General features: G+C 41.1%; 2 protein-coding genes across 8 annotated transcripts in view; one reads left to right on the plus strand and one right to left on the minus strand.

The window, feature by feature from the left end:
- The window catches only part of MRRF (mitochondrial ribosome recycling factor), a 91092-nt gene extending 84565 nt beyond the window's left edge, over nt 1-6527 (minus strand). For 2 of the 4 annotated variants that reach the window (XM_067743405.1, XM_067743403.1), the window contains exons 1-2: nt 6373-6527; nt 1399-1610 (exon numbers count right to left, since the gene is read on the minus strand). In XM_067743405.1, coding sequence (XP_067599506.1) covers nt 1399-1582 — 184 coding nt within the window. In that variant the 5' untranslated portion in view covers nt 1583-1610; nt 6373-6527. The remainder of the gene's footprint in view (nt 1-1398; nt 1611-6372) is intronic. The other 2 variants (XM_067743407.1, XM_067743406.1) reach the window with 2 other exon arrangements.
- On the plus strand, nt 6437-27956 carry RBM18 (RNA binding motif protein 18). Of its 4 annotated transcripts, none has more exons than XM_067743410.1 (6): nt 6437-6595; nt 9269-9397; nt 16394-16567; nt 19901-19987; nt 21678-21763; nt 25911-27956. In XM_067743410.1, exons 2-6 carry the CDS (start codon nt 9365-9367, stop codon nt 26068-26070), a joined length of 540 nt encoding a protein of 179 aa, XP_067599511.1. In that variant the 5' UTR covers nt 6437-6595; nt 9269-9364; the 3' UTR covers nt 26071-27956. The 4 variants fall into 4 exon arrangements, with proteins under 4 accessions (XP_067599511.1, XP_067599509.1, XP_067599512.1 ...); XM_067743408.1 differs by having other exon boundaries at nt 6438-6595; nt 16441-16567; XM_067743411.1 differs by having other exon boundaries at nt 6458-6595; nt 9279-9397.
- The last annotated feature ends 34 nt before the right edge of the window (nt 27957-27990 follow it).

Consider the following 27990-nt stretch of genomic DNA (forward strand, 5'->3'; position numbering starts at 1 on the left):
GAAACTTATGTTCAATGAAAGACATCATAAAGTAAAAAGGCAAAGTAGATACTTGCAACATATACAATCAACAAAGGATTAGCATTCCTAATATAGAAAGAATCCAATAAATCTAAAGGAAAAAGTCAACCAACTTTTTAGGAGGCAATCAAAGAAGACAAAAACTGAATAGCCAATGAAATATGAAAAGATGCTGCTTACACGCTGCAGCTAACGTCTAGTGCACTTGAATACTGCAATGCTGTGGACATCAGGAGACCTGGATTCCAGTTCTGCCACTAACTCGATATCATCATGGGCAAATGTCTTACATATGGACCTCAGTTTCCTCATTTGCAAAATGGTGAGATATGTGCTTCACTAGGTAATTAGAAGAATTTCTTCACTGGATAATTACAATTCCTTCAATGGATAATTATAAGGATCAAATTAAATTATTAAATGTATGTGAATTTAAAAAAATATAATGCAACCTATAGATCAAAGTTATTAACTGTATATAAGGCTTCTATGCATTAAAGCTCTTTTGGCAACTTGTTAATTTTCCTATTAACAGAAAAGGAAAAGGTCTGCATGAAACCATAAAAGAAAAGCAGTGGGAAAAATATTCAGTAGGGTATTTCAAGCACCATCCTTAGGAGTGGAATCCCTGACCCACCACTGCAAATAGCAGGTCTGCTTGACAATAGCAGGTCTGCTTGACATTCATTCCTTCAGCAAAATTTTTTGATACATACTATGTGTCAGGCCCTGTTAGTTGCTAAACAAGAAAGACATAGACCTCACAGGGTCCAGTATGGAAGACATAACAAACAATAATTAACTAATTAATGAGTGCTGTGCTTAAGTACATCAAAGGTAAAGTAACAGTGTGCACAAATGCATGTAGCAAGGGACCTGACCCAGCCTAAGAGGTCAGGGAAGGCTTCCCTGAGGAAGCGGCATTTAAGCTGAGACCTGAGTTGTATCAAGGTCTCATTCTTGGATGACACAAGCCATTAAGATCATCCATCTAAATCCACGGCTCTAATATCTCCTCACCCACCAACCTTCTGCTTTTAATATTATTTCCAACGCAGATCTTCCTATAAGGAGAAGGCAGGTTGATCCCTGCCACAAGTATTCTGATTTGCTTGGCACTTATACCTCTAATTCTAAATCTAAAAGAAATTAGGCATTTTCTGAGCCATAATAACAAAAGAGGCGGCATGGCAATGACAAAACAGGTTCTAATACCAACTCTGTCACTGTGACCTTTTAAGCTAATCAACTGAACCACCTGAGATACCGTTTCCTCATGAGGCATGGGGAGAAATTCAGAACATCTCTGAGATCCCTTCCAGCTATGATAATTCAAGGGTTAAATATAAGACAGGGGTGAGGAGGTCATGCCTCTACCTTTGGCTTTCTTGGTAGCGAAATGACGGATTGGTACAGCTGGATAGGCCAGGTATTGCCCGTGGTCATTCTGTCTTCCACTCACTGTCTTCAGCGTAACTTCTGAAACAGGTCTGGTCAAGGCTGCAAGGAAGTTGCAAAAGGCAGGGTGGACCAAGCGGGAGCACCTTAAACCCAAGGCCATGACTGAAGACAATTCTTGTGAACACCCACTAAAAAGAACAAGACAAAAAGGAGATCAAAGTAAAACAGACCCTATTACAACTTCAGAAAATAATCTGTACCAGTTAGCAAGTAAATCCTCTCAGCAGAGTCTGTCAATCAGTTTTGAGTATGTGCTAGGGAACTTAAATACGTTATCTCTAATCCTCCTCCCAACATCTGTACAACTTAATATGATTAGCCCCATTTTATACTATGAAGAAACTGAGGCTCATGGAGATTTAAGTAACTTGCTCACAGTCTGCAGGACTCCAAATCGCCATGCTCTTTCCACTACAGCAAATGCCCCTTAGCACACAGGGAACAGAGTTAAGTAAATGTAGAGCAGACTAAATCCTTAATGATGGTAATTAAACCCTTCTAGGAGAAAAGGCACAAAATCTTGATAAAGTTATACTATAAAGAGGAAGGGCAGAGCACTGGAAGAAGACTTTAAACTAAATAAAATCATTTCAACAGGCATAAAATGACTGGAAAATTCACACAACAGCATTTAATTAAAATTTTCTTTGGTTCCTTATGCACCGATTACCAATTAGAATGCACTTTACTGTGAGTCTGAAGCATGGCTGAGGTTTGAGGTCTTCCATGTTATAGAACTAAAGCTCTGGGAAATGCCACCCTCCTTGGTGTTAACACAAGTTACACATTATACTTCTGAGGGCTTTGACCGTGGAAGAGATGCTAGAGCCTACAGCTACCTCTGGGATAGAACACAGCTCTAGCTTACTGGCAAATGTAGCATTAATAGCTTCTGCCAGGAATCTGGCTATTATTACTCAGCTAAAAATTAAGCACGATTAGCAGCAAATACCTGGAAGCTACCGTCTTTGAAAAACAGCCCCATACCTCATTAAAAAAATTAAAACTCTCATCCTAAAATTTTGATGCAGTATAACAGACTGAATAAGAGCATGGGTTTTGCAGCCATAAGACTTGGAATCCAATCCCATCTCCACCACTGACTAAATGCCCCTGAACCTCTCCGCACCTTGATTTCCTCAACTGTAAAATGGAGATAATTATAGTTATTTCCTAGATTTGGGAAGAATAAATAGGTTAATGTAAGTAAAACACTTGGCACAGTCTCTAGCAGACAGGAGTTTCCCAAAAGGGTACCTACTGACAGCTGTCACCTTTCCTTTCAAAGACTTCCATGCCAGGGTCAGACACAACAAAGAAATCATACATGTCATTACTAAAGTACAAGGAAGCCTAGAGTCAGTCACATCTAGATATAAATTTCAACTTTGGGCAATTCATTCCACTTACTGGGCATCACGTCCCCCATTTGCAAAATGAAAAAAAAATCCTGTTCTTAAAGTAAAATGAGATAGTGAATACATATTAAAAACCTAGTAGCATGCCAGGAATATAGTACCTGTTTAATAAAAGCTGGCTATCACTATCACTATTTTTTTAAAGAAAAGCAAATGAGTTGCACAAAGGCAAATAACTTCTCCCGATGGAATTTTTAATAGCAAGAGATGCTAGATGTCAGTGAACAGTGTGTGGACGTCAGTAAAGACAGAGCTAGATAAAAAAATAAAAAGTTTTTCCCCTTTCACATTATTAATACCTACTATTAATGGAGGTCAGGCCTGGGCTTCCTGCTTTACCCATATTATTCATTTAATCCTCTCAAAAATGCCACAAAGAGAGTATAATAATCTCCTTTTTACAGACGTAGAAGCTGAGGCTCAAAGAGACTGTCAACTGACCAAGGGCATGGAGCTAATAGTTCCGCCCTGTAGCAGCAAAACTGTTCACAGAAATGTGCCTCTAAGTGAGGTTTCTATATGTAAGTTTTTGCCTAATACAGCTAATGCCTAACCCACACTTATATCCAAATATGGCTGTATAATATAGTTGTTTTTTTTAATCTACAGGGTCTCAATCTGGCTGTTTCATTAAGACAGGTTTCCTGGTGTTCCTGTTGCAGGTCATAATACCAATCCACAAAGCAACAGGAAATCAAAATGGGTTAGAAATAAACAACCTTTGACAGAAAACTCACCCAAAAGCAGACCCAGTACACGTGAACCGGAAGACGACTCTATAAATAAACCACACTGCTGAAATGCTTAAGGCATAGATTTTAATTGCACAGAAGTCAGGAAACTTCAAAGTGGAAGGTCAATAAAGGCAATCCCTTGGACCCTTTACCTTAAGAACATGCATATTAACACTCAGTTCAGCAGAGAAGTAAGGTCTAGGAAAGGAACCATTATGGGAGCCCAAGTATTATACAACAAAATGAACCTACACTCAGAAAAAAAAATGCAGCAGGAAATATCTGACCTTTGGATGCGGTCTTGAACTGGAATCTCAGTTTGCCCATTTACTAGCTGTGTGACCTTAGGGAGATCATCAGCCTCTCTGAGCTACAGTTTCCACTGCATCTTTCTCATGGTGATATTAATGAGCCTTTGAAAAGGTAATTATAACAATAATGAAACAATAGCTTATAATCATATAGTTATAACTATGTGCCAAAAACAATTCTAAATGATATATTGCATATATTAACTCATTTGAGCTTCATGATAACCTAGGATATATGTACTTATTATTATACTCATCTTACGGATAAAGAAACAGAGGCACAAGATAAATAATTTGCCCAAGATTTTATTTCAGGCACTTTTGTTCCAGAGTCTATGCTCTTAAACACTATCCTAGATTGTGTACATAAGGCAGTATAATTACTGGCATTATTTTTCCAACTGTTGAAACATTTTTTAAAACTACTTGAAGCACATATTCTTTATCCAAAGTCGAGGTTCTCAAAACTTGAATTTTCCTGTTTTTCCATAGAAGGTGCACTTTAATTTTGTAAAGAAATAGATGAGGAACACAAAGTCCTGGTTTATCCACTGTCCCAGCAACCCCTACCAATCCAGCTGTATATTAGCTTATGATATGTAGACTTTTATAAATGTGGGTGTGCACACACGCAGGTCCTTGTTGTATATAAAATACTTTCATGTGTTACCTGGTTCTCACAGTAACCAGGGTTGTGATAATCACCCACATTTTACAAATAAGCAAATTGATCTTTCATTTCCTTGAATATTCTTCCTGCTCCAGGGTCTTCAAAAATACTGTTGAATCTACTTGGAATGATCTTCCCTCACCTCTTTAATGAACTACCTCACTCTTTTCTTTCAGATTTCAGCTTAAGCATCACTTCCTCAGAGGATGCCTTCCTTGGCTATCTCCTCTAGCCCAATAGGTCAAACGTCCTATAGCCCACTTTCATAGCGCCCTGTACTTTTTCATAGCACCTACTTTAACAATACCAGTTAATATTGGTGTAGTTATTTGATTATTGTCTAATTCCCTCCATAAGACTATAAGCAGTACAAGGACTAATCTATGGTTGTCTTGTTCACGGCTGCATCCCCAGTCCCTACCACAGTTCTGAACATAGGAGACACTGAATAAATGTGAAGAATCCATGAGCGAAAGTCTATAAAGATTAAGTCCTTCCTCAAGGTCACAATGCCGGCACCAGAACTGAAATCTAAGCCTCAGACAGTAGGTCCTAGGCTCTACTTCCCACTGCTTCCATTATCTCTTGGTTTGCCAGATTTTTCACTTAGAGATAATAGGGCATGTTCTCTAAATTCAGTGCCATGTGAAGGCATTTACAGTATCTGACTCTATGCAGGATCATGTCCCTGGCACAGGCAAAGGAAGGATGAGACACTTTAACAAGTGGAGAAAGAGCTTTTGCCTAAGAGCTAGGAGGGCTGGATTCCAATATTCCTATCTCATCACTCCCTGTCAGCCATCCTTTTTAGATTCATAACTACCCTGTATTCAAAAAGCACTTGTGTAAGCTCTGCTGATGACCTGAGACTTGTATCAAGTCATTTCTTCTACCTAGGTTTTCTTTCCTCAACTATAAAACGAAGGGTCAGACTAGGTTTTCATTCTTTCTAACTATAAAGCTCTCCAAGATTCTGAGAATGCGAGAGAGTGGGGTGACAGGAAAAAGGCATCAAACTTAGAGAAGACCTGGGAAAGAGTGCTGGTTCCAGCACTTCCTAGGTATGTGACCTTCGATAGGTCAAAATCTCTGGGCCTCAATTTCATCTGTAGATGACAATAATATTTATCAGGGTTATCAGGACGATCGAATAAGATAAGAGCTGCAGAAGCACTTTGTAAATATAGACGGGCTATTCAAACGACAACTGTTTTGCCACTGGGCCGCACAGAGTAATGGTTAAAAGTTGAGGCTTTGGAATTTGGGCGCCCTCACTCACTAGCCACGTGACCCGATGAAGTTATTTCTCTGAGCTTCCCTTTCTCCAGCATGGGGGATTAAAAATACCTACTCCCCTGGGAGTAAGGGGCGTGGGTTCGATACTTGGTTGGGGAACTAAGATCCCACATGCCACGCGGCCAAAATAAATAAATAAATAAAGGGTCTGGACTTAATTCTATAAAAAAAAACCCTACCCCCAAAAGATTGTTATGAAAATTAAATGCTCCAGCCAGGTGGCAAGTTACTAAGTAGCTGTCCCTATTTAGTAAGCCCCGCCTCCCACCCTGGAAGTTCCTAGCTGAGATGAGCCCCGCCCCCAGACTCGCTCAGATCAGCAGGTCCCGCCCCCAGCCGTAAAGGTCAAGCCGGATTCGAATGGAACGCGTCCGGGTGTTCAGTCCCCCAGAGGTCCTTGAGTAGAGATCTCTGGCACCCGGGCCCCGCGCGCGCCTCGAGGCCGTGCCGAGGCCACTCACCAGCTAGCGCCCAGTCTACTAGGAAGACTCGCACGACCGCAGCGACGGCGGCGGCGCGGGCGTCGTGACGTCACGGGGCGGGGCGGCGGCGCAGGCGTAGTGCGTCACGGGTGGCCTGGCAGCTGGCGGCGCTGAGGTGGACGCGTCTAGAGGGTTGTCTGACCGTGGAGTCGGGGCTTTGCTTTGGGGGCATGAGCCGAGGGGACTACGCCGAGGTGACGAGGTGAGTCCGGCCGCGACGCGCCTCTGCATCTTAACGCCGGCCCCGCGAGGGGCTCCCAGAGGAGGCTGCCCTAGAGAGACGGCTTCTCAGGCCCCGCCCCGGATTGTCCCGCTGCTGGCCCGGAAATAACAATCCGAGTAATGACCCATCGCATCTGGGAATTCGCGGCCAGGGATCGGGAAGCCCGGATTCCAGCCTTGACCCCACCGTTACCGTTAGCTTTTAGGAACAAGTGCCTGCTTCTCTGCTCCTCAGTTTCCCCAAATGACTGTTCGTGGCTTCCAGGGTCGTTGTAGCTTAGCGGGGGAGGGGGGGGTGGGCGGGAGCGTTTTGTGAATTCTGTGAATATAAGAGGTTGTCGCCATTGCGAACCCAAAGGATTTTGATTGTCATATGGCATCTTGATCACTTACCACACTTTACCGTTCCTCAAAAAGTGCTGTGCCGAGCTGTCACGTGTATTGTCATATTTAAGCATCGTAACAACCCTTGAGATAGGGATAATTATGCCCTTTGTAGGAAGGAGGAAGAAACTGAGGCTCCGAGTGGGGAGGTGGCTTGTTTCATTCATTCATTCAGTAAATACTGAGTACCAGCCAGGAGCTAGGCAGTGTACTAAGTGCCGGGAATAGAATCATCAAAATAGGTAAGGCCCTGTCCTCCAGTGACTTACATTCTAGTGAGGGAAACAGAAGATAAAATAATATGTGATACATTGAGCTGGTATTATGTGGAAAGAAAAAGGTAGCTGTCATAGAGACTAACAAGATGCTCTGCTCTATTAGGGAAAGCTTTTCTGAGGAGGGGACACTTACGGGGCAATCATGACTTTCTAAAGTCACAAAATAACTGGGTGCAAAAGCCAGGATTTGAGTGCCTCTCTTTTGGCCCCATATCCTGCACTCTTCCCACTAAAAATGGTTCCCTCGTGTGATGCTATTTCCTGTTGGTATTAGTATCAGAAGGTTTTATCATTCAAGTCTCATCTCAAATGTCATCTCCTATAGGTCTTCCCTTTCCACTAATTCTGAAGTAGCCCATCCCTAGACTTTGTCAAATCCCCTTGCTTAACTGTGTTTGCGGCACTTATCACAAATTACATCTTGATTATTTATTTTCCTTTTGTCTTGTCCTGCCCCTCTTCCAAATATAAGCATGCATAGGGCAGAGACCTTGCTTGTTCACTGCTCTGTCCCCAGTACCTAGACACTGCCTGGAAAATAGAGGCTCTATAAAAATTTTTTGAATGAATGATCTGTAAGTGGAAGGAAAGGACAAAATATTTCGCCTCTCCAGTTTCCACACCTGGGATTCTACTTATGCCTGTTTTACCTTTCTCCCAGGAAGTAGGAGCAAGAGCTATGGCTCGTTCATCTCTCTATTTTCAGCACATAGTCCAGGGCTTAGCAGTTATTAGTTGCTTGTCTCACATTATGGAACAGATTGAACATGTGAATGAGAGAGGAAGAAAAATACCCTCATGTGTGGAGGTAGATAAACACATTTAACAAACAATTACCTGAGGGGCTGCTATGTGCTAGCCTGTATAAGCTGTGCTGAGTTGAATAAGAGGTAATGGCAGTGTTCAGTATATCAGCTGTTGTTATTAAGACGCAGTTCCTGCAACACTGATCTCGGAGGCACTTCTGGTTTTACAGGACATGTTTTCTCTAGCAGGGAGTTATGAAGTCTGTCACAGCCTGCCATCTTCCCAGCCCCTTTATTTTCCTTCCTCTACCACATCATACATTAAAGCTTTATTTTACATCTGTTGTGTCATTTTTGGTCTTCTCAGCAACTCTAAGTTATAAGCAGGGCAAGGTTTATTATGTAGAGGTGAGGAGACTGAAGCTAAGAATGAAGTGACTTCCAATGGAAATGCCAAAATTTGAAACCAGGCCTTCTGACCGCAAGGTTTTTGGTCTTTACATTACTGTCTCCATCGTAACCCTCATCCTCCTTTTGTGGCTGTGATATGAGACGTTTCAGGAACTAAGTCGGTAATAGTTTAAGCTAAAATTAATTGAATGCTTCTTAGGTGCCATGCATTTATTGTTCTTAATGTTTTTGGTGTATTAACTCAGTGAATCTGCATAGCTCTTTATTACCCCTATTTTACAAATGAGGAAACTGAGACACAGAGTGGTTAAGTAACTTGCCCACCGTTACAGAACTGGTAAATAATGGAACTGGAATAACTACGGAACAAGTTAGTCTCTTCTTCCCAGTGTCTCCCAAAATATTAGACATGATAATAGCTAATTGATTACTTACTATTGTTCTTCCCCACCCATACCCTTAAGTGTCATTAAGACTCCCTTTCTGGTGGTTTCCAAGGCTTATTTTGGGTGACGGTTGTTGAACTGGAGTATCATGTAGTAGTAGAGACTTTGGCCTCCTGCCCAGTCAGCCTCTGGCTTCAGAAGAGAAAAACTAGTTTCTACACACACAACCACACCCCTTTCACCTTAAATGGAAGCTTTTGCTCTCTGGCTGCCGGAGGAGCTGTCCCAAGGGAACTGGTGCTGGGGCCCTGTTTGTGGAATAACTGAAGCCTTTGAAGGACTGCCCAGGGCATGCCCTCCTTGAATAAATGTTTGTTGAATTGAATTTGAAGTCTCATGTTCACAACATGTTGCTCCTTTCCTGTCTGAATATTCACATTTCCTTTAGTATTTCGTAGAGATTGATGGAAGCAGAAACCAAAACTCTTCCCCTGGAGAATGCATCCATCCTTTCAGAGGGTTCCCTGCAGGAAGGGCACCGGTTATGGATTGGCAACCTGGACCCCAAAATCACAGAGTGAGTCTAATATATTTTAATTCATTACCTACAAAATTGGGATGCTTGTGGTGAGGATGTTCAGAAGAATTTTCAAGGGATATAGGCTATATTTTGGCCCTTTTATTTATGTTTTAATTATCTTTGAAGGGAATATGTTGTTTTAGCGTGTCATCTTGTCATTTTTCTTACATTTGGACTCTTCTGCTGCATAGACACAGACTTGGATACCCTTTAAACCATATATTACTTGTTTTTCCTGCTTGCCTAAGATGTTCTCCTAATTCTCAACTATTTCGAATCCTTGTACCCAGTGACTAGGAAATTATTTCCTAAAACCAGCCATGGGCATACTTTCATTCCCCAAAATGAAGGAACAAACAGAAGAAGTATCAGTATTTTCACAAAAAGGCAGAGAGGTACCACTTGACTCTAATTCATGTTAAGCAGCCATGGAACCGAGGAAAGTCAGAAGGAATCTTAGAGATTCCCCAGTCACTTTGGTTTTCATTCATTCATTAAATGATTTGAGTGCCTACTCTGTGCCAAGTGCCATGCTAGGCAATTTTCAAAGTTTCTAAATCTGAGGAGCCTTGTCTTATTAAAGTACAGAACCTAGATATAAAATAAAAGCTCAGAGTTGCTCTGATTAAAGGGAGGACCAGGTGTACCCAGTGCCTTTGGGCCACAGTCACCCTTTCTTTGGCAATCACTTATAGGACTTGTGGAGCACCCTTGAAAGACTCTGATATATTCTAGCTGTTTTATCCTACAGCAGAGGAAACTGAAGCCCAAGAGATAGAAGTGCCTTGTCCATGGTGACAAAGCTAATTGAATTGTCTTGACTCCCCACTCTTTCCTTTGTGGATATTATAGTGGAGTGAAATTTCTTAGCAGAGAGAATTGAGAGGTTTTTCCTTCCCCCAGTCGTTCGGTAGGGGCAGGTGGTGGTTGGTGGCAGGATAGCCAAGCGTGGGTGGATTGAGCCATTTGGGGTCAATGCTTGAAGCAAGCATGGGTTACAGCCTCAGTCCTAGAAGTTACTCCCTGTGGAATAGTGTTAAAAGCAAGGAGAGAGGAAACAAGGGAATCTGCTTAGAGGAGGTGTATAACAGGGTTGGGATTATGAGAGAGGAAAGAGATGTAAACTAACATATCAGGATCATGACAGAATGTTCAGTTCCTTAAACCTGCTCAAGCTCAAATTGGCTAAGTGTAGACACCGTTGGGTCCCTCTAGAAATTATGATGGTATTTAAGGTGTGTTGCCCCCTAATTATGTTACCTTGATCACGAGGGCCCTTAAATATAGACTTTGCATTTATTTTGGCTCTCTTTATGACTTATGGCTTTGAGGATGAATGTGTGAACCTGCCCAAGCTCTCAGTTAATGAGGGAATTAAACAGAGAAGCTGTTTCCATCATCTATAACCCAGGCTGTGAGAGGATGCTTCCAAGAGTGGTTTCCATTCCCACCTCTTCTTGTCTGAATGGAAATCTGGAGTGTGGAAACAATGTTCATTGTTTTAGCTGGGGTTCCCTGTAATATTCTTGTTATAATTGTATCCTGCTGCTTGACAGGAAGGTTCAAGTGGGCATCTGCCACCTCAGTTTATGTCATAAGTGGGAGTACGTGGATATTTTCTTTAGTTAGAGCATTAACAGGAACATTGAATCAAAAACTCTCCCACTGGTATCTCTGCTCTTCTCATATCAGGACAAAGGTGGACATCCAGTACTAGACTACAGATCAGGGCCTTGCTGGCTCCACCTGTGACTTCCCACCTCTGTATTACCAGAGATCATTTCTACTGTATTTCATCTAGGGATTCCTTATCTTAAAATATTTTCTCGATAAACAAACTGATTTATTAAATTTCTTCTTAATGACATAACTACCAGTTGTAGCTTATGGTTAGCATGAAATGCATAGTGTTACTTCATTTAATTTACTTAATTGCAGCAAAGAAACCTAACATTATAGTAAGGTAGGTCTCATCTTGTAGAAATATGTGATTTTCTTCCAAGTTTTTGAAGTACATAAACTTCTAGATCCTGTTCCTTTCAAGATGTAGGTAACGATGGACCTAGACTAATTATTAAAATGCAGTCATTCCCAAACGTTGAAGGGCTGCATGATGAAACTTGTGTGAACATGTGGTACCCAGCTTGTAGTCTAATCTCAGAAAATATTATTTGAATCCAAATCTCTAAAGTTCTAATGACTCTTGACAGAAGTTTTTTAAAGAAAAAAACCTTTTCCACTCAGTTTTTCAAAGTTTATTTTATAATAATTCTATTCATCTTATGTGCGTGTGTGCCTGTTACTAATCTGAGTTGTGTTCAAGTTCTAGTAGGATGTCCATCAGCCTCTTCTCAACAGAATATGCATTGCTGACCGACTGTCTAGCACCCTGATACTCTGTTCAGTTTGTAGTTGCAATACTGACCATTTTAGGACCATGTTACATGCCAGGAATATCTGTATAACTAAATAGATCTTAGAGATCTGGATTTAAGGGAATGATGATATACTCTTATTTATGGAGGTAGCAGATTCCAAGCCTATGTTCTTTCCACTATATTTGGATTCCTCTCAACTATATTGTACCTCATAATTCTTACCTGTAAAGTGAGACTGTTCAACTAAATGCTCTGGAAATGTCTTCTAGCTCTAATATTTCTTTAGTTCCTCTTATTTAAGCTTGCAACAGTCTTGTGAGGCAGGTAGAACAGACAACACTTCCCTACTTTATAAGTAAAGAAAGGTAAAGGGAGTTGACTCAGTTCACTTAAGTAGTTAATGATAGGACTAAGTTCCTGGCATCTAACATAGGGCTCTTTGCACAAATATTCTAACAGTCCATGTAACTGGACAGTCATAACCTAAAGTATTCTATTCTAAATTTTTCATTGTAAGGACTTCCTTTAAATGTTATGGGACCCAGTCTAACTGTAAGAGTAAAAACAACAACTTTAAATATTACTACTAGTGCCTTCAATAGAGAAGCTGAACAAATTAATGTCTTTAGACATCTATTTTCTATACCATGGTTTCTTCTGAGAGGGTTAACACTGCTTTCTTTTTTAAATATTAAATGTGCTGTATAGAAAGCCAAATTAATAGCCACTGCGTTATGTATAAGGAGAAGTATGAGAGAGAACAAAGCCAGTAGAAATTCTAAAAGAAAGAACATTCTGGATGGAGGGTGAATCATAAATAAAGGAACATAAGTAGGAATAAGAAGTATTGTTGGGCTTCCCTGGTGGCACAGTGGTTGAGAGTCCACCTGCCGATGCAGGGGACATGGGTTCGTGCCCCGGTCTGGGAAGATCCCACATGCCGCGGAGCGGCTGGGTCTGTAAGCCATGGCCGCTGAGCCTGCGCGTCCGGAGCCTGTGCTCCGCAATGGGAGAGGCCGCAACAGTGAGAGGCCTGCGTACCGCAAAAAAAAAAAAAAAAAAAGAAGTATTGTTATGGATGAGTCGAATATCGGGAAGACCTTTTTGACTAAAAGGGAGGTTGAATACTAAACGATAATGAAAATAGTAGTTGGAGAGAGAGAATGCTATCAGATTAAGACAGGATCTATAAAATTTATTCAGACAAGTTTGAATTTCACGTAGAAGAGATTCGTGAGTGTTTGGTGGGAGACCAACATCATGAAAGTGATGTTTTAGTAGGAAAATCAGACATCAGTATTAAGGATGAATAGGAGGGGCAAAGACTGAAGATGAAGATTAGCTGCGGACCTGCCATTAATATCACCTAGATAGAGACAGTGAACTTGGAGACCACTGGGTGGAGTCTGCGAGATGAAGAAGGTGACTGAAGAGGAGCGGAGAGCTAAAGATGATCCTGATGTTTCTTGCCTGAGAAATGGAAAAGAATCATGTCCACACCAGCCAGCGGAATAGCTGGAAAGAGGCATAGTTTGTGGAGAGGAGGAGGTCAGGCCTGGCGTTATTAAGTAAACTTAAAAGCAATGGAGAGCCACCTGGGTGGAAATGTCCTTCGGATGTAGACTTTCAGAGCTAAGCTCAAGGGATTATAAACGCATGAGCATGTAAGAACAGAGTGTTTCCACCTGAAGACACGCCCGCTTCTCTCTCAGCCCATTCCTTGTTTTTCCTCCATGACCTGTGCTGCTTCTCATGCTTTGGTTTGCATAAAACAACCTTTACTATTTACTTATTTAAATTTGAAACAAAGTAAGACCATTTAAAAACATATAAGGCATAGAACATAAAGACCCACCACATAATAATTTCCGTAAATTTATGAAAAAAATTTTCTCTAAAACAAATTGTGCATTAAAAAGAATCTTAAATGTCATTTCGTTGGCTTCCCAGTACCTACAGCATCACATTAAAATTCCCTCCTGCACACATCTTTCCCAACCTGTCCCCTGCCTGCCTTTTAGCCTCTTCACTTACTGTCTAAGAGCCCCCACTGTCTGCCGTTGGCTCAGTCTTTTTCACCTTTATGTCTTTACACAAGGTATTCACTAACCGCCTTCCCTGCACAGCTGGTCCTCTTCATCTGTGTGCTCACGTACATACCTCTGTGTGCAAGCTTCACACTTTTAAAATTGTTTGATTACATCTCTCTGTCCTCGAACCAGAATGTCAGGTCTTTGAAGACAGAGACTTAGTTGTATTCATTTGGATAGTCAAGTGCCTAATACTACAATTCTTGACACATTTGTAGGTGTCTATCTTAACCTAATCTAATTCATATAGACTAATTCCCTCTGTGCCATTAGGCAGGAAGGCCATTTTAAAGACCCATTACAGAAAACACTAATTATGTTGCAAAAATATATATGGGACTGGTGTACTAATTCTCCGGCTCCCGAAGGCTGCAGGGCCCACATTTCATTAAGTGAAGCAAGGCTCTGATGAGTAGCGAGCTCTCCCATACTTCAGCAGCAGATGAAAGTGCTTGCAGATGTGAAAGCAAGATTCTCCAGGCTTTTTTCACTATCAGAGCTTGCAGTCTCCATCTCCAGGAAGCAAAATAGTAAACATTTCATTCCTTTTGTTTCGGTGTTCCGATAATTTCAAGAAATTATCAAACAAGGAAAGAAATCCTGGAGAAGTTGAAAGACACGGACCTAAGCAGATGTTCCTGGAATCTTAAGGTCGCACTTCTCGGGCAGAACGCATTTGTTAGCTTTTCAAAGAATAATCTGTTGGAGTTTTTTTTTTTTTCCCTGAGTAAATTAAAATTCATTTCCTAGGAAATGCCGATCGCCTTACCTTCCTGCTATTAAGCAGAATGGAGTTAATGAAAAGATGACCGGCCCACAGTAGCCCTTAGGTTGTTTTTTTAAAAAAAAGATTTGACCCACCATTTATGGCAACTGGTGCAGTGTTGAGGTTTGAATGTGTATAGTAAGTGGAAGATGCAGCTGTGAATTAAAGACGCTGAGAGAGATTCTTCTAGCCCATCTGCGCACTTGAGAGACCCACCCTTGCTGTAAGCATATTCAGAAAACCAAGTAAAACCAGAAATTTGCACTTTAGGTGTCTTCCTTTCCCCTGAAGAATCACCTCATTCATTCTCACCAGCAGTTGAGGTATCGTGATAGGAATTGAGAGTTTGGAAACTAGAGGGTTATGGTTGTTTTCTCCTTCAAAACAGATCTAAAGACCAGATTAATATCCACTGTATGCCTTGGGATCCTTGCCCCCTGCCCCAGTAAAAGACCTGTGTTATGTCTTCCTTGCTCCACTGTGTCAGGACCTGATCCAGGATATTGGGCTTGCTTGTTGATGTGCATTGTCTCAAATTTAGTGTAGCTTATGATCCATTTCATCTCTTTCTGCCTCCCAAAGGAGATTCTCACTCAAGAATAAAATCTTGATGAGTTTTCTCCTAGAAAACAATGTGAATATGAATGTGGCTGTAAAGACAGCTTTACTGACTCCCTGTGGGGTAGAATTCCCAGTAATAACAGATTTAGCATGTGGGCTGATACCTTTTTAGTATCACAGGGACAGCATTGTTTAGAGAAAGCCTTGACTCCATTTGAATAGCGTGGAGGATGCCAGGAGGAAGGCCAAAGGAAAAGGAAACGGGAGAGCTGTTGGTTTGTCTCACCCTTACATCAGATGACAGGAAGTCGGAATTGAGATTGGCCACAGCAACCTGTTAAGGCCACATCTGTTTGAATAACTTAAAAGCTCTATAGAAACCAAGTAAGTTTTAGAGAAAGGAATCCAAGAAGAGGGTGAGGGGCAGAGTGGCAAGAAAGAGCTTGGGGTAAACCTCCTGCCAGTAGTAAATGCCCTCCTTGGCCAGCTAGATTCTTTATTCAGCCACACCAGAGCATAAATCGTATTGAAGCAACTGAGGTTGGGCAGTTACCTGCAGTGGGATGATTTATAGGACCGGCCAGGTTCCCCTGCCTGTGTGAGACCAGCCTCCATCACGTTGCGGTTCCACATTGTCCTGTCATTCGGTCACGTCAGGGATGGAAACTCTCAAGCACTTATGGAAGTGCCACTAGCTGTGGTTTGGCTTTTGGCAGAATTTGTCTCAAGTGCAATTTGGGGCTAATGATTAACTATGAACGCTGACGGGGAAGTCTTCCAGGATTGTTTTGTTGTTTGTGTGAATGTATATGTGTTACTTTGTTTATTTTTGAGGTAGGGTTGGCCTTTGCATTTGGAGTGTGAGTGTGTGTTTCTGATGGAGTTGTAGTTATTCACAAATACTATTTCATTGCCAAGAAATTGAAAATAAATAAATCGACACAATTTTTGAGCTATTCTCCAAAAGAAAAACAAATGGTGCTTGTGGGCCAGACAGCTGTTTGTTAGGTGTGGTTTTTTTGTTTGGTATTTTTGTGTTGGACAGACGCATAGCCATGACAATTCTAGTCCCCATTCCAAATAGAGGCAAACAACTCTGTTTGCCAAATAAACTAACACGGCAGTTTGGAGGAAGGCAGGGGGCAGTGATGTGAGATTTTATCCCTGGGGTAAATTATCTCCTGCTTTTATCTCGCAGGCTGACCAAATTCCCAGAGTGTCTCAGGGGCTGTTCTTTCTCCATAGATACCACCTCCTCAAGCTCCTGCAGAAGTTTGGCACGGTGAAGCAGTTCGACTTCCTCTTCCACAAGTCAGGTGCTTTGGAGGGACAGCCTCGAGGGTACTGTTTCGTTAACTTTGAAACTAAGCAGGTAATTGAACTTCTCCCCCTTTCCCAGTACTTACACTCTCATAATTATCTGTGCATCCCTCTTGACTACTAGAGTAGCAGTTCCTTGTGGGCAGGAGCCATGTCTGATTCATCTCTGTGTGCTGTGCTCTGAGTCCTAAAGGAGATCCTCGGTAAACAACTGAATTAGTGAACAGCTTTCAAGGTCTACCCTCCCCAGGCTGGCAGTCTCAGGCAGCTGACCTACTTTTCTGACCAGATGCTTTGGGATGCCCACATTAAGCACATGGACATGCCCCTCCCTGTTCTCTTTTGTTTGTTCCTTTAGTGGCTGGCCAACAAAGCCTCCTTTTCTTTCAGTAGTTTTGCCCCGTGGTGCAGAAGCCCTCCCTCTCTGTGGTGAGCCGCCCACAAACTGTCTTTTATTTTTATTTCTTAAAAATGTATCCTTCTTCCCAATGTCTCAGAATAAATGTGGACAAATTTGAATATATACAGAGAAAGAGAACCTCCAGCTTCAGCCATGATGTATCCATGTATCCGTATTAAAATTTAGTCCTTGGAGGGGACATGCATTGATAAAGGAATTGAATTTGAATGTTATTAAATATGGAGACACTGCTTATAGCTCTATAACTTTATTAGTCATGTGTGAGAACATTGCCTAGTTATTGTTTTATTAATAGTAATTGTATTTGTATGTTTTTCTTACTGTAAAAGTGATACCTGTTTCTTACAGATGAAAATATAGATAAGTAATTTCATTTATTAGCCTAAAACCCAGAAATAATCAGTTTTTTAATATTTAGTTGTATATCTTTGTAGTCCCTTCTTCTTTCTTCACATTCATACACACATACACACGCACACAAACACATGTACACAATTTTTAAAAAAAACATGTGCAGCTTATAACACACAAACAGAATCATATATCCTATTTACCACTGAAAGAAAATTAAAATTTTTTCTGTCATCTAATACACATCAAGATAACATTCTGGGGCTTCCCTGGTGGCGCAGTGGTTGAGAGTCCGCCTGCCGATGCAGGGGACACGGGCTCGTGCCGTGAGCCATGGCCGCTGAGCCTACGCGTCCGGAGCCTGTGCTCCGCAACGGGAGAGGCCACAACAGTGAGAGGCCCGCGTACCGCAAAAAAAGAAAAAAAAAAATAACATTCTGTATCATATTGTGGTTTCACTGGTGTAGCTGTAGATATATGTAAAAATTCACTGATCTATATCTATAATTTTATTATTTAGGCCTCAGTTTAAAAACTAACCAGTGTCACCTTTGATGACTGCATAATATTCTGTGAACGTATGGTAATTTACTTAACTAATCTCCACACGTGTCAGTAGTGCAGTGAACGTCTCTTTAGCTCTATGTACATATTTACTATATTCATGGAAATGGAGTGGTGTCAACAAAGGCCACAATTTTTTTTCGTAATATGACTGCCAAATTGCCTTCAAGAAGTGATGTGTCAGTATGTTCTGAAACTGTCTGAGAGTGTCATTTGTCCTTACCAGTGCTGGGAATTTTTTTTGTTAATTTCCCCTAATTTTTGCAAATGTGATAGGCAGTACGTGATTCATTATTGTTCTAATTGTTCAAGGTTTGTTTTGAGGGAACTGAAAATGTGCTCTATATAGTTAGCAGTTTAAAGTACTTTGTTCTTTCCTAATGATAGAGCATGTTGAGGATTTTTATAGACAACTAAAATCAATGGTCATGTTGAGGACAGGTGCTGGGTTTTTTTTTTTTGCGGTACGCGGGCCTCTCACTGCTGTGGCCTCTCCTGTTGCGGAGCACAGGCTCCGGACGCACAGGCTCAGTGGCCATGGCTCATGGGCCTAGCCGCTCCGCGGCTTGTGGGATCTTCCCGGACCGGGGCACGAACCCGTGTCCCCTGCATTGGCAGGCGGACTCTCAACCACTGCACCACCAGGGAAGCCCCAGATGCTGGTTTAAAAACACTAAACTTGAAGTCACAAAGCCTGTTATTTCTGACTCTTCCATTTATTAACTTTAGGCGAGTCTCTTTAACTTATTTTGACCTCAGTTTTCATCTAAAAATGGGGATTAAAAACACACACCCTCCTTACCTTTTAGGAAGTTGGGAGAATAGGTGAGGGTTTATATGAAAACACATTTGGCATTTAATAATGTTGGATACATGAATTTTGAAACAAGTTACAGAGACGGGAAATTCTTTTTTCAAACATTTATCACCTGCTGGCACCTTATGACTGTTGATACTACAGAATTAATGGAGAGTGTCATGTAAATTCTAATTCACTAAGTGAAACTTAAGAATAAAATGTCTCATCTGTCCTTCTAACTTTGCGTGCCATAGTGAGGCAAGGATGCCAGTGATGAATACTTGACACGTAGTAGGTACTCAGATATTTGTTGAATGTCATACCGGCAGGATCCAGAGGAATAAGAGAGTCACTGGGAAAACCAGACTGGAATGTCCTACACTGAGCCTCGGACTCTCCTTGTTCCTCTTCCTGTTCCTTAAGGGCTTCTTCACTCCCAGTAAACGTGGGTTACGCTTGGCCGAATGCCTCATGGATACAAATGGAGCAGAGAAGGCTTGGCAGGATGGAAAAGTACAGCCAGGCTTCCTGGGAATGTCCTAGAGTGCCTATTACCCAGCCTCAGGAATTCCTTTCAACCTCGTTGCTCCTATATCTGATGCGGACAGGGTCAGGGAAGTTCTGGCTCTGAAAACCAGGTGCAGAGATTGGCCCACAGAGATACCTTGCTCGTAGTCTCTTTGACTCACTCCTGCTTTTTCCGGCCTGGTTTCCTTCACTCCCATATCCTTTGAAGCCATTACTGTTTCTCACTTTGGATTCAGGGAGTATAAGCCCTAGTCCAGGATATAGTTTCAGAGTCCCTGGTGGAGTACAATTTCTTGACACAGTAGGTGCTACTCTAACTAACAGAAGTATGTAGAAAGATATCACCCAATAGGCCACACAACGGTCAGCTAATAATCTGACGTTGGTTGAGTGCTTACCATATGCTCCATGCTCTACATGCGCTCTTTGACTCCTCACGACCACTGAGGAACAAGCAATGTCCATATTTTACAGGTGAAAAAGATAATATCCAGAGAGATTAACTGACCTGCTAAATATTACGCTGCCAGTAAGTGGCAGAGCCAAGATTTGAATTTTTGTTTGACTGAGATTACAAAAGCTCATACCCTTTTTACTATTCTGCCTTTTTTTTTTTTCTTGTAAACCCTTGCCACTTGTTTAACAAAACAGTTAGAAATTCAGCCATCAAAGCTAGTGAGGCATTTGAATCTTTGACTAACATTAATCCCTTTCCTGAACAGGAAGCAGAACAAGCCATCCAGTGTCTCAATGGCAAGCTGGCTCTGTCTAAGAAGCTGGTGGTGCGATGGGCACACGCACAAGTGAAGGTGAGTCTAACAGACTAGAAAGACAGCATCAGCTCATCCTAAATGAATCTTCCGAAAGACAGTTGTCCACTTGCCCGTTTGCATCCAAGCCTCTGCACATCTGGAACAGCCATACTCTGGTCTCCTACTTGTATTTACCATGTGTGTTGCCAGATTTTTCTTTTGAGAAACATCTCAGGAGGGATTAAGTTCCTTCGTCGTTTCTCTCCGCATACCCACAGATTCTGTTTTTGATTGATTCTTCCATGTGACTGATATGTATACTCAGACCTCTATCATTTTTTTGGTGGGGGTTGTTCTTTGGAGGAAAAAATGTATTTATTTTTAAAATTAGTTGCTTTAGGCGTTGTTAGACTCTTCCCAGCCTCTCAGTTCTTTGGAGAGTTTGAATTGTTTATTCTAAATGCTTGCGAAATGGGTGGTTTGTAAGAGTGCTTAAAGCACTGACATCTCCTTACTCCAGAGATTTTAAGAGTTATTTGTGGGACTTTGCAGTGTCTGTATTGACTCCAAGGCCCAAGCAGTGGTGAACTGCCATGTTCATCTCCTACTTGTTCTCTTGGGAAAATCTACAACCACTTTAAAAAAAAAAAAAAGAACAGTCTTCTGTTACAGCCAGCACAGGTGAAGTATGTGCACTGGAGCAATCCCCAAAGTTGATTCTATTCCTCCTGCAGTGTGGTCTTTACAGACCTGTCTGCAAAAAGATTTGTGACAGCTAAATCAGATTTGGAGCCTCAGTCTTTAGCTAAATGAGCATGAGTTTTAATCAGAGACTGTACCCAACAAGCTTCCCAGTAAAGAGTCACAGAAATAGAACATTTGAGTTCAGTGTCCAAGCTGAAGAACGGAGCTCAGACACTTTGGATCTTTATGAGTATTCCAGGTAACCACAGAGCCTTCTCAATTTCTAGGACCCATTGCCTTAAAAATAGAAGCAGCAAAGAGAATTACCAAATGCTTTTTTACTCAAAAGAAAATCAAGTCTCATTTGCCAGACTGGCTGTCATTTTCTCATTCTGCATCTCATTGAAAAGACATGCAAGAGAAATAAATCATCCTTCGTTCTGTCTTTCATTTGAGAATCTCTGTGCCCTGCAGTTCTCTTCTCCTACACATCTTTTTGACCAGAGGCTCCTGATCGCTCTTTAATATTGTATTTACCTTTTAAAAGAAGTATATAATTATCTGACATCAAATAAACTACTCTTGCTGGAGAATGTTTTCTATATCAGTGGCTGAAAGCTGTTACTACTTTTCTTCTCCACTTAGATCTGTTAAGAGTTGAATGTTATGGTTGGTACTTTGCAAAAATCTAGCAAAATTTTAAAGTGCTTGGAATAAAGCAAAATAAATATTGTAAGAGGTGACGTATGACAGAATAAGAATGTGAGAGGGCAATCCTGCTGTGTGTCTGTACCATCTGCGAATTTAAAGGCTGAAATTCTTTCCCTACCAAATAAGGAGGACTGATGGCTAGATGGGAAGCCTCTTCTAAATTTCTCAGTTTATAACTTTTAGGCCAAAACTGTCTGGACGTCTACATTAATTCTAAACATAAAGCAGTCCTAAGATTGTCGAAAAATAATCTAACGATACACTGATGGTATTAGGATTTCTGAACACATGCACTGCAGTAGAGGGCTGGTTTCTGCCCAGGTGAGGTAATTTGCCTTTTTCTTACTTGCAGAGATACGATCATAACAAGAATGATAAGGTCCTTCCGATTAGTCTTGAGCCATCCTCAAGCACTGAGCCCACTCAGTCTAACCTAAGGTAAGAAGGTGTACTACAGGAAGACGCAAGCAGGTATGCAAGAGCTTGAGCCATCTCTTCATTCTAACCTTCATTCCGGTTCTAGTAACCCTTCGGACTCTTAATTTAGAGTAGAATCTACTAACTTGACACGCTGAGAAGTGTGTTCAGTTAGTCTCCAGAATGTATACACTTCACCTCCTCCCATACGCCTAAGAGCGTGTACCAGCCATTTACAGAATTCATACACTCAAAAGAGGCTGGTGTACTTACCATGTACCTGCCATTATACCTGGCACTGGGAATGCACAGGTAAAGCAGATTCAGTCCTTGCCATAAAAACAGGCATTTTAATAAGACCTTGATTATCTTCAGCATTTGTCATCATACACGAATTCCTCCCCAGCTATGAGTTCCTTTATACAGAATTCGGGTTTGTAGCACTTTAATTTTATCTACGATTTCAGCAAATATAACAGTTTTGGTTCTAGTAAGTACAAATTATCATTTCCTTCCTTGGAGTTAATTCAAAACAGAAGGAATTGAGGGTTGAGTAGAGAAAGCGGAAGTTAAGTAGATGGGTGAGCAGAAGTAGAGGGGTTTACTTTGCATCGTAGCCTAGGGAGAAATGTTAACAATAACAAAAGCCAGGATTTATTGAGCTCACTATGAAGCAGGCTCTGTGCTAAACACTTTACATGCCGTATGTCATTGAATTATAAAAATTCTGGTAAAAGTACAGTTGTACTCATTTTACAAATGAGGAAACTGAAGTTTAGAGAGGTAAAATATCTTGGCCAAGATCACGCAGGTAGTAAATAGCAGAGTCCAGATTCAAAGACAGGTTTACTGGACTTAAACATTCAGTCTTTTAATTACTGCTTTAAAGAAACTCCAGGCTGTAAATGCAGGACTACTGTTCTAAAGCCTGTTCCAGGGGCGGGGAAGAAGATAGGTGAAAGATCATCAGTGTTCCATAAGGATCAGAAATCAACATGTCTATATGGGGAAAGAATCGAAAAAAGAGTGGATATATATATATATTTGTATAACAGATTCACTTTGCTGTACACCTGAAAGTAACACAATATTGTAAATCAATTATACTCCAATAAAAATGAAAAAAAGGGCTTCCCTGGTGGCGCAGTGGTTGAGAGTCCGCCTGCCGATGCAGGGGACACGGGCTCATGCCCCGGTCCGGGAAGATCCCACATGCCACGGAGCGGCTGGGCCCGTGAGCCATGGCCGCTGAGCCTGCGCGTCCGGAGCCTGTGCTCCGCAACGGGAGAGGCCACAACAGTGAGAGGCCCGCGCACTGCGAAAAAAAGAAAAGAAAAAAAAAAAAGGAAATCAACAGTGTCATGAAGTCAGGAAAGTGATGCCTATTTGGACAGAGGGCCAGACAGGGAAAAAAAAAACCTTTCCTATATATTTGCACCAAACAAAACAGATGTACAGGCATCTCATTAAACTGCAGGGGAAGGTGATCCTGAAATGTTTTCAGGAGCGATAAAATTGGTAAATTAAAATTAATTTTATAGTTACTAATTTGTCTAATATCATTGATATTTCTTAATTTTGTGCTGCTTTATTTTATACTCCCAATTTTTTTTTTTTTTTTTCCCTAACCAATGACTTCTGTAGATTCACTGGGAACTTATTTCGGCTATCCTATTTTCCCCACGAGATTAAACCTCCTTGATCACAGATTGGTTTCATGGAGGTTTTCATAAATCTAACTCCTGTTAGGAAGGGACGACTGCATTTATGCTTGGTGATCTCCATGGTACAGTGAACATGTCTTTAGTTTCTTATTTTCACTGTTTGCTCTCTTTACTAGATAATCTAGCCTGGTGTTTTCCATTTATTTTTTAATCCAGAGAACCTCAGTTTACATCTTTCGATTAACATCTATGCCTAATTAGAGAAGGTTGTTTTCCCTGTGACTCATACAGAATGAATGGCTGGCTGTTAATTTTCCATTAATGGAAAAAGGTGCTGGAATGCATCTCAGTGAGACCTCAGAGTTCTTTTTTTTTTTTTTTTTTTTTTTGCGGTACGCGGGCCTCTCACTGTTGTGGCCTCTCCCGTTGCGGAGCACAGGCTACGGACGCGCAGGCTCAACGGCCATGGCTCATGGGCCTAGCTGCTCCGAGGCATGTGGGATCTTCCCGGACCGGGGCATGAACCCGTGTCCCCTGCATCGGCAGGCGGACTCTCAACCACTGCGCCACCAGGGAAGCCCAGGGTTCTTTTTTTTTTTTTTTTTAAATTTATTTATTTATTTAGACTAGGGTCTTCGTTTGGGGTCTTCGTTTCTGTGCGAGGGCTTTCTCTAGTTGCGGCAAGTGGGGGCCACTCTTCATCACGGTGCGCGGGCCTCTCACTATCGCGGCCTCTCTTGTTGCGGAGCACAGGCTCCAGACGCGCAGGCTCAGTAGTTGTGGCTCACGGGACTAGTTGCTCCGCGGCATGCGGGATCTTCCCAGACCAGGCCTCGAACCCGTGTCCCTTGCATTGGCAGGCAGATTCTCAACCACTGCGCCACCAGGGAAGCCCCCAGGGTTCTTTTTTATTGCAACTTAGTTTTTTAATTTTACGTTGCCGGTGTAAAATCATGAGTATGTGCAGATGTATGCCTTTTGAGGATCTCTAAAAGGCCATGTGCACATTCCCTCCCAAGTTTCTGTCCCGGACTGTAGACCATTGACAGCATCAGAATGGAAAATAAAGGGAGTCGTGGGCCAAAAAATACTCTGCCTAAGTGCTTTGCATTCTGGTCCAGGGATAGCAGTGACCTTGATCAGAAGGGAATTCCTCACAACTTCTGCAGTGTCTCCTCACCCCTTCTCTCTAATACATGGCTACTCAGCTCCCAACCTAATGGAGAGGAAAAAACAAGGACTTTGATGATAAACTGGGCTTGAATCCTGGCTCCACAATTTCTTAGCTGTGTGAACCTTGGGTGAATCCCTACCTCTGTGCATTTGTTTATCTGTAAAATGTGGATCAAAACCCTTGCAATATTGTTGCAAGGATTAGAAACAATATAAGTAAAATGCTGGACCACTGCCTGGCTCATTGTAAGCACTCTAAATGATAGCCTAAACACACATTTGTCAGTAAACAGGGACTTTGTAGGAGTTCCAGGATTTTTTTCCCATTATTATTTAGTGATTCAGAAGGTGGTACAGTATAATATAGCTCATAGCATAGCTCTGGAGTCCAATTGTATTCAAATCTCAACTCTGCCACTCACTAGCGGTATAACACTAGCTAAGGTAACCTTTCTATGCCTTGTTTTCTTTATCTGTAAAGTGAAGAATATAACGTACGTGAATCATTGCTTCCATTTTTTCTAATTGTGGTAAAATACGCATAATATAGCATTTACCATCTTAACCATTTTTAAGTGTATAGTTCAACGGTATTAAATACATTCATAATTTACAACCAGCACCACCATCTGTCTCCATAATTCTTTTCCTCTTGTAAAACTGAAGCTCTACACCCATTAAACATTAACTCCCCGTTCCCACCTCCCCCAAGCGCCTGGCAGCCACCATTCCACTTTGTGTCTCTGTGATTTTGGCTACTCATTTAAGTACCTCATGTAAATGGAATCAAACAGTATTTAACTTTTTAACGTTTGTTTAACTTAGCGTAATGTCCTCCAGGTTCATCCACATTGTAGCATATGTATATACCATATTTTGCTTATCCATCCATACTTCGATGGACACTTGGGTTGCTTCCACAGTTTACTGTGAATAATGCTACCATGAAAAAAACAATGCTACCATGAACATGAGTGTACACATCTCTTCCAGACTCTGCTTTGAATTCCTACACAAATTATTTTTGAGTGCCTACTATCTACAGACACTAAGGTGCTGATCAATGTTGGTGTCGGAGGTTTAAATGTAGCAATATGCAAAGTACTTCTAACAGTGTCTTACAGAGAAAACTTAATAGATGGACCAGACTTGATCTCTTTCCTAAAATGAGAAAATTAATTGTTTTTATATGTGTTTTCTGTGAAATGCTTGCATGTTTGTGTTTGAGTATCTTGTTGCTACTCTGATATGCTTAAGAGGCACAAAGAAGATGAAAGACACAGGTAATCTCTGAACGTACCCACTCTGATCCTCTGCTGTCCTTTTTCCAGTGTCACTGCAAAGATAAAAGCCATTGAAGCAAAGCTGAAAATGATGGCAGAAAACCCTGACGCAGAGTATCCAGCAGCACCTGTTTATTCCTACTTCAAGCCACCAGATAAAAAAAGGACTACTCCTTATTCTAGAACAGCTTGGAAATCTCGAAGATGATGGTTATGAATTACCATAACAGCAAAAGCAAATTGGTGTCCACACCTGAAATCCTCTGCCTTTGTGCTTGTAGCTGTGAATGGTACTATCCGACAGAGCACAGTCACATGTTAGAGTTTGGTAACATAACGTCTTTGGATGTTCTTATGGATGTTTCTTCCCTGAAGTATGTGTGGAATTGAGCATCATCCAGAATAAATAGGATTGTATCCAAAACTGTGATTTGAACACTGGGATGCTCTAGTTGGCTGGTTTGTTTGGATTTGTAACTCCAGAAACAGTATATAGTGTGCCAGAGAGAAAGGCAAACGTAAAAAATGTTACTATTTAAATCAGGAAACTTAAGTTATTAATATCCGTCTTAAAAAAAGCAAACAAAACATTTTCCTGTACTCAAGTGTCTTTACAACATAAAGAAGAAGTAAAAGACAGGGAGGGAAGTGAGAGATTTTTGAATCGTGTTCAGAACTGCTGTTCCAGAATTCTCTATGGAAATCCCTCCAACTGGACTAAAAGAAAAGGTGCTTGGCAAAAAGAGCTGTTTCTTTGAGCAAATGTTGTGGTAATATGTTTAAGAATTATGCTTATTGTTTCAAAATCCCAACTAGGAAAACATGGTGTATATCTTAAAAAATTGTTTGCATTGACAAAACTGTAGAATGAAATTTAGCATTTTATACCACAATGGAAGTTCTGTTTGGAAATCCAGTTTTTCTACTGGGATCATTTTTTAAGAATCTGAATAATCCTGCCTCTATAATACCAAATATCATTATTAATATGGGACTTTTAAAATTGCATTTATTGCATGAGATTGTTTTTAATAGCATGAGGATGTTCTATTTGGAATTGTATCATGGTCAATCTAAATAGAAAAGCAAAATTTCTTTGAAAACTTAAACATTGCTATATTGATCTCTAACAAACATGTTATTTATTAATAATTGTGTAGAGGTCTGAGTAGAAGAAATCAAATTCTCTTATGTGGGGTGAGGTGGGGACATGCAGTGGACACAGAAAGTCAATGGAGCAGGCACTGCTCTGGCACCGAGATTGTAATGACCTCATGTTTTATGTGGTTTTTAAAGGCTTGAAAGACTGCATGACTTTAAAACGATTCTTCATTTTTAGAACCTACTTCTCCCTAGATATTTTTTGCCTCTGTGAACATTTTAAATATAACAGTAGAGAAAGAAAAAGAAATCAACAGATTTGGGAGTGTGTTTCTGTCAGCAGTGTTGGTTGGTCATTTTGGTGCAAAGTTGACAGACTGTTTCATTGGGCAGCACCATTGCTTCTTTACCAGGTAAATCATTTTGTTACCCAACGTGCCACTCTTAGTGAGTACAGACTGTTTACCGTCATTTTTCCTAGCAAGAGGAAGCTTTCATTATAGGAACTTAAGTCTTCCTATGAGCATAAATGAATTTAAGACACTTGAACCAAAACTTCAGCATAGTGAGGTTTCAGAATTCACAGAACCGGTTCAGAGAAATTCTTATCACCTTTCCCAAGGTAAAGCTTTTCAGATATCTTTAAATGTTAAATACTTCCTGCGTTTATGAGCTCAGTCTAAGATGCGAGTAACTCTCTTTCCACTTGGGGGATAGGTCAGGGAGGAAGGAGCATTATCTCCCATTTTTCTGGTGACTTCTGAGAGCATAGAATTCACCATTTTATCCTTAAGTCCTCAGAGAGTTATGGTGGAGTAGGACTTAATTAATGCAAAATAGTCTTCTATTTTTAATAGGAACTTAGAAAATACTTAACTTTGAATTATCTAGAGTTGTTTCCTTTAGAAACCAGAGCTATTTATTTGTATTTAAAGCAATGTTTGTTATTTGTACCGATTCTTATTCCTCTGTGTGAATAAATGCAAGACGGTGTCTGCGGTTGTGTCTTCTCTTGTCCGCCTCCTGC

This window comes from Pseudorca crassidens, chromosome 7, assembly GCF_039906515.1.
Source record: "Pseudorca crassidens isolate mPseCra1 chromosome 7, mPseCra1.hap1, whole genome shotgun sequence".
Classification (NCBI taxonomy): Eukaryota; Metazoa; Chordata; class Mammalia; order Artiodactyla; family Delphinidae; genus Pseudorca; species Pseudorca crassidens.

Excerpts from the sequence above, each read along its gene's own strand:
- RBM18 (XM_067743408.1), top strand. The coding sequence starts at position 9,285 with ATGGAAGCAGAAACCAAAACTCTTCCCCTGGAGAATGCATCCATCCTT. Across the intron at positions 9,398-16,440 it reads CTGGACCCCAAAATCACAGA|ATACCACCTCCTCAAGCTCC; the intron begins GTGAGTCTAATA and ends CTTTCTCCATAG. Across the intron at positions 16,568-19,900 it reads TTAACTTTGAAACTAAGCAG|GAAGCAGAACAAGCCATCCA; the intron begins GTAATTGAACTT and ends TTTCCTGAACAG.